Source organism: Atta colombica, unplaced genomic scaffold, assembly GCF_001594045.1.
Source record: "Atta colombica isolate Treedump-2 unplaced genomic scaffold, Acol1.0 scaffold58, whole genome shotgun sequence".
Lineage (NCBI taxonomy): Eukaryota > Metazoa > Arthropoda > Insecta > Hymenoptera > Formicidae > Atta > Atta colombica.
In genome coordinates this window covers 826,193-833,418 of record NW_017259548.1, presented here as the reverse complement: position 1 = coordinate 833,418, position 7,226 = coordinate 826,193, and the positions used below count along the sequence as shown (strand labels likewise).

Here is a 7,226-nt window from a genome sequence, read left to right as displayed (position 1 = left end):
ATATATATATATTTTTTTTTTTCTTTTCCCTTCAAGCGTTAATTAATTTTGCCTTTATATAGTAATTGTGCATAGTCCTCAAGTGTCATGCCACATATAGTATACTTACCTTTATTTATGGATTTTTCAACTAAACTTAAAAACTTAATCTTTCTAAGAAGAAAGATATAAATTGAGATATTTTAATAATTGTTTTTCATAATTTTAAAATACCTAACTTTTTATCATGCATTCTTTTACAGTTTTATTCGCCAAAAATATTTAATTTTAAGTATATTATGTATATAAAGAACATTACTACTTTTTAATTTGCACTAATGCACTAATTTGCACTAAAACTAATAAAAATTTGCAGAAATATATGGATAACAAGTATATATTTAGAGTATGGAAAATAATCAAAAAAAGAAAAGAAATGTGTAATAGGAATGTGTAAAGACTATCAGAATTAACAAGCGCAATAAAAATTGATCTACAAGTCTTTTCATATGAAATATAAGTTATTTAAAGTTATTTTAAAATCAGGACTTCAATACTTTACCTTTCATGCCAATAGCGAGGTCTTCAGCCTCCATAACTACTAACATCAGCCTACTTTGTGGAAGTCTTCTGCGAACTACAACCATGGCAGATTTCTATTAGTAGTAAAGCGTTACATGCAACGGTAACTTTAGCATTGATACACAAAATATTAGGTATGGGAAAAAGTTCGTGGCGTTTTTCCCATTAGATGGCATTAAAAAAACGCCACTTTTTCCCACACCTAATATGTTCTAGTTTGATCTTTCACTAATGTTTTCTTCTTCGAATAAACACATGCATATACATTTTTATCACAGCCATTAAAATTGCAAAAGCATTAAGCACAGAAAAGCATTAAAAAAACACATTAAGCTTTATTCAGAAAGACACAAGAAGCAATAACAAGCAATCTACAACATTCTCAGATTCTTACCGGACGGAGCTTTCAAGTTGAAACCTTCGAGTACAGTGACAAGAATTCTGCCGCACGCTCCAAATTGTGCCTGTTCTGCTCCCACATAAATCATGAATTATTACTGAATATAGAATTTTTTAAATGGCACAATTATCTATGTAAACGACCAACGCAACATGATGTTTACTAACATATAAATATATGCTTTCAAATCACGAAAAGCAATTTCCAGAAATATGAATAGTTCAACACAATGTTCAACAAAATTCAGTGCTAAATTAACTCATCACAATTATTGCAATATATATAATAGATTTGCAATAATTGTGATAGTTAATTATAGGTAACACTCACTTGATCGTTGTCTTTGCAGGCAATTCTTCTCATTCTCCAGAAACCTTCTACGTGCTTCTACAATTCGTTTCAACCACAGTGAACATTCATTGGCAGACGGTGCTAATAATATTATCGATTTTTTTTGATCTTTCAGTCTTAGAGTTTTCGATGAATTGTCCGCTATGTCACTTCCGTTCAGACTATTGTTTCCGTCACTTTCTCCGAACAAAGACAATTCATTGAGAAATATCGGCTACAAAAGAAAAATCAACTCGATAACGACATTGTAATTACGCGAAAAACTTGGACTTAAATTATTATTTTACAATTATTCTTTTACATGATTAAATATTTACCTTTCTGTACATCTTAAATTTCTGATGTTCATTACGTTCGAATGAAAATTGCTGGCAGTTCAAGGAGAATTTTATTGATTGGACGAATAGTAGGAAGTCATTCGTAAGAAAACCGACGAGTTCTTTACCACTTTTTGACTGTAATAAAATTGCAACAATAAAATCATGCGATACAAAGATTTTTAACATTCCTAAAGTGGTATTTGTTACCTTATGAAGTATACCGAAATGTAATAGTTTTCGTGGTCCTAAGGAATTCGTCAACGAGTTAAAAATAAGCTGTTCTTCAAGTCCGTCACATATAATGTGTGATTGTAGCCATTCCAGTCTGTCACTATTTTCTTTTTCCCTAACGCCTTCGTTTACCTACGTGACGTATAATATTAGATAACATAAGTCTGTCAATTTTCTTTTCTCCTGTGTGTGTTGAGATATATACAATTATATATGAGATATTACAATATATGTTAATTACTTTATACTGTTATTTTTACCTGAGTACAAAACTCCTCAGATTTGGCTAATGCTTCCTGCAGATATTGCCTATCAGGATGATCTATCGGCGTATAGTCTAAAATCTACAATTACCGTGTTACATACATTACAGTATATGACGTGAACGACAATTATTTATAAATAGAAGTGGATACTTTGTTAATGATGAGCGGATACTTTGTTATCCTTTGCATCGGTTTAATTAAAAATGAGCTTAGCGGCATCCCCTTCGTTCGTGGATCTTGTTGACATGCCTGTGCGACTCGAACGAATTCTGGCGAAGTCTCCGTTAAACGCTGTAGATACGTCGCAGCAGATATTTGGCAGCTGCAAAATCTTATGTAAGCTGACATCCTAGGTATCTGTGCGAAATACATCGTAAACAGATCAACAGATTTCAATAACAAAGACTGCTTCTATACTGCGTATTTAAGATTACACTTACATTTTCACACAATATATCGCCAATCATTCGAACTATTCCATTATAGCTGTTATCTCTTCGTATCCTTAGAGTCCTACAAGAAATTCATTCATGTTTCCTTTAATAATTTTAGCATCAACAGAAGATATACTCTATCATAATACATCAATGAGTTCTGAAACTCTTTACCTCAAGAAATTATCATTACATGCAATAATATCTCTCCAATTGATAAATATCTTCTCTATCTCGTCAACACTTAGGACTAAACTTTCAATTAACGGTTTTTCAAATACCTAAAAAATGTATAATGTGCATATATAAATATGTATGCCACAGCGTTCTGAGATTTCTTAAATTTCCCTTCATCTTCATCTTTCGATCAATTTGAAGTCTACATGTTTTCTTTAATCATCTTTTATTTCTTGAATAAAGAAATAACTTTTCAACAATCACAATACTTCTTAGAGATAAAATCTACTTCAAATCAATGCGTAAAGAATCTGTAGATGAAAGGAAAGAGAATATATCATAAGTCTTAATATCCTAATACACGAATAAATAAGGAATTTAAAAAAGAAAATGAGAAGACTACCTCATGTACTAATCTCATATCTTCTATGTAAGCTTGTTCAGTCACGATTAGCTCTTTGATATGTTCCTGGCGTTTTCTCTCCATAGGATTGTGATACATCACTATATCGACCATCAATTCATTTGCTACGCATAAAATATATACACAAAATGTTTCTTCTACGTAAAATCATGAAATATTTTTTTTAACTTGTATTGTTCTGTGGATTAAATTTTTGCTCTAAAACGGTAAATAGCGGTTATTTTTAAATAACGAAAGTATTGAGTTCAGAACGATAACCGCTCACTGAGTACTCAGTAAGCTCTTTCATCTGATTGGTCTATATTTTAGAATCTAACAGAATATGCTAATCAGATGAAAGACAATGTCTTGATTGAAATATTTCCTATCATATTGGTTGTACATTGCGAGAGAAAATGTATGTTGAAATAATATTTCGATAAGCCGAGAATGATAATTTTAATAATAATTTTACAACAGACAGATATTTTATTTCGATCAGCGGTGAGATGCGTATCCGTTTATGCACATATGGATATGTTTACATATGTATAAGAACATCGGCGTACATATGTGTGTGGAAACACAACATAATATTTCTATATATATATATTGTGTATATATATGTGTATATATATATATATATGTGTGTATAAAGTGTGAACAAGATTCGTAGTCACACAAAATTCATACTCTCTTATAACATTCTCCACTACATTCCAGATTACATCGTACCCTATTGTGAGACTTCTGATGAGATTCGATATTAGAATAAACAAACAACTTGCAAATAGTAACAATCTTAAGAGTATAACGCGCTACACGACTACATCGACTAAGGATAACCAGTTGCATAACTTGCTTTAGACATCCCGCCATTCCACTATCTGTATAACGTTATGCTGGACTGGTTGTCTGGAATTATTATTAAGCACACAATTATTGCCACTGTGACATAACGTATTTACTCGCTTCTGTCGTGGAGGGTTACATAGAACGCGTAAAAGTTCTCGCAATAGCAATGAATAAATACGTTGTGCGCTTGATTTCTCGTTGAATCAGCTGTCTCGAATTGTTTCTCTAAATGATTTCATGGTTGGAGCTTCAAGAAGTCTCTAGGGAAGCCAGACCGACCACATTGCTTTACATTCGTAAAAACATTCATCGAGCGTTAAATTATCATTGTTGTATCAAAGCTTCGTAATTGTGTGTACGCCGAACTCGGTGCAAAATGTAGGCTCTAATGCGGGTCTCAAGGATCTTTTTCTTGGAAACAATAAACATTTGAATATATCTTTTAATATAATAAATTCTTTGTAACGGAGCACTGTATATATTAACGGGCTAATAGTAATACATTACACGAATAAGACGCCGACTGTCGATTACAATCCAGAAAATGAACAGTCAGTCGATTAATACACATATAGGAATGCGATTCGATGGAAAAACTGATTTACAATAATGTTATTCATTGAATCACGTGGTCAACACTATCGTTTATTTATAGCTCATTATTAGTGATCCTCGGCAATTATTGTTCACGTAGTGCTTATTTATTTAGGCTCTATCGTAAAAGGCTGTGAAGAAGGAGCACACATTATCCTTAATCTTCTTTGTTATTTACAGCAATACAACTAAAAATCGAACAATAAAATTAATAAATTATGCCGAATCTACAGCGAGTAATCAAGTCGTATATCGCTTGGCTTCTCTTCTCATAAAATTTCTACGCAAATGAACAGAATACTTTTGCGTAGTTCGCTAATTTCTTTTATTAGACATAATAAGCCGCGTATGATGTCAGGCATCATATGAAATTGTACAAGACATTCAGGGCTCCTTCTTCTCTTGTATCGCTTCTGATCGTGGCAGCTAATCACCGGAATATTTGATCATGAGATCGTCACACATCCTTTACATATCCTCTAGGCCTCAGCGTGAGACAACCGTGATTTTTAATGGTCTGCGATGCACATTATATAATAATATTGATAAAAGACAAAATTTAATAATACAATCCATTTACTTTTCTAACAACCATTCCTATCTCACGCAACTGTTATCAACGCAGACATTACACTAAAGACGGAGGAAATAACAGAAACACATAGTGATGAATCTTAAATCCTAAGGGACGATCGAATTAAATCTTTTAAATTTTGATCGACCACCAAATATTTCGAAGTAAGAAGAAACAAGAAAATGATAAAACACTTGCTTCTTCCTTTTTCGAAGTGTTTTTTCAATTATAATTTGATATATTTTATAGATTTCTTAATTTCTTAAAATAAAATTCTTTTCTTAAAATAAAATGTAAAATCGACCTGAATATATTAACGTGGAGCCGCACGTGGACATCACGGGATGCAATATGCATCCAACATGAACTTAACAAATCACTTAAACATTTAAGTAACAATAGTATTCGTACATGACGTAATGTTAAATATTTCTAACATGAATAAGCTAATAATTTAATATTATTTCTTAATTGTACGTCAGCATAGATAGAGAACTGAGGTAGACCTTTGGTGTTGGTGCAGATATATCAGGTGGTCATAACACTAATGAAACGATTTAACGATTGGATTTGGTACATGCGCGCATTGATTTTAACGAACATAGTATACGGATGGAAATTCGTTTGAAGATGTAAAACGGTAAAGGCTATATGACTCATGTTAACAATCCGAATGATAACATTAATGAAGGAATGAGTGCAACCCCGCACCAGAGGGAAAGGCTTGTATAATATGTATAAGTAGAGGCTATATTTATAGAGACGAAGAGCCAACCCTGAGTCTTTTTCGTTTTTCCTTTCTTTCTTTCTCTCTCTCTCTCTCTCTCTCTCTCTCTCTCTCTCTCTCATACACGCGCGCGCGCACGCACGCACGCACGCACACGCACACACACACACACACACACGCACGCGCGCGCACTCTTTTCCCTCCCCATCCTATTTCTCTGTCTTTCTTTGCCCCGACACCTCTCACTTTTTCACTTTTTTTTCTTTTTTTCATGCACAATGTCTCCAACGATGAGACTTCTGTTGTCGTAGCACGCCGTGCCGAATGTAGGAGCTGCTCTATTGTTCTTATTACACTTCAGGTGCTTTAATTTTAACCAGCAATGCTGTTCTGCTGCTCGGCTACCCTTTATGCTGCGTGTTAAGCAAAAGCGAAAGATAATAATTAATAAAAAGATTACAAAATGCACATATTATAAGACTAATAATAAAAAAAAATTGAGGCAGCTATTCTTTTCAAAGCATCTCTTCTTATTAAAATTGTCATTCAAAAGACATAAAAACAGAGTTATATAAAGTATTTGACTAAATAAGATTTTTTTTTTCTTATAAGATATTTTTGCAATTAAATGCATATAAAACAATAAACTTGAAATTTATAGATCAAATAAGAATTCTATTCAGAAAATGTTCTTATTAATTTTATTTCAATTGGGAAAACATAACTGCCACTGTAGAATATTTAAAGAATGTATACAAAAATTAATTATAAAATATAATCTGCAATAATTTACGTATTGTTATATATAAATAATGAAATCACACGCTATATCGATCACGATGTTAGTTGTTAATTGTTATTATTGTTAATCGTGATCAAGGAAACGGCTACCTCTGACGGAGAGACGGACGGACGAACGAATGGGTAGACATGCAAGGCAGATAGGCAGGCTGTTTCATAAACTGAGAATGTCTGATCTGTCGCATCCGTTTCTATTGTATCCATTTCTAATGTAAACCATAAAGCGATAAGTGTGTGAGCGATCTCTTTGTGCTTATAAATTGTAATATACCAGTAACCAGTGCCATACACAACGCATATGTATTAGAATGAGAAAAATAGCAGTTATCACAAAGTACAAGCGGGAACAATCAAACGCATCATTTTTACACAATACTTACATTTAAAAAAAAAGTTTTCTAATGATATCATTAACTCAGACAAGGTTTAAAACTGATAGAGAAAATATATTCTTCGATATCTTTGTAATCTACATTGAGCTTATAAAAAAATGTATTATTCATTCTTTTTCTCTATTAATACTCTATCGATA

At 32.5% G+C, this 7,226-nt stretch overlaps 1 protein-coding gene across 2 annotated transcripts in view; it reads right to left on the bottom strand.

Moving 5' to 3' along the window:
* Window positions 1-7,226, bottom strand: part of LOC108692084 (intersectin-1) — a 23,009-nt gene that overhangs the window by 5,445 nt on the left and 10,338 nt on the right. For both annotated transcript variants that reach the window (XM_018200199.1, XM_018200201.1), the window contains 10 exons: window positions 3,144-3,268; window positions 2,738-2,844; window positions 2,570-2,642; window positions 2,280-2,486; window positions 2,124-2,207; window positions 1,840-1,995; window positions 1,630-1,767; window positions 1,292-1,526; window positions 956-1,030; window positions 542-616 (listed from right to left, as the gene is read on the bottom strand). In XM_018200199.1, coding sequence (XP_018055688.1) covers window positions 542-616; window positions 956-1,030; window positions 1,292-1,526; window positions 1,630-1,767; window positions 1,840-1,995; window positions 2,124-2,207; window positions 2,280-2,486; window positions 2,570-2,642; window positions 2,738-2,844; window positions 3,144-3,268 — 1,275 coding nt within the window. The remainder of the gene's footprint in view (window positions 1-541; window positions 617-955; window positions 1,031-1,291; window positions 1,527-1,629; window positions 1,768-1,839; window positions 1,996-2,123; window positions 2,208-2,279; window positions 2,487-2,569; window positions 2,643-2,737; window positions 2,845-3,143; window positions 3,269-7,226) is intronic.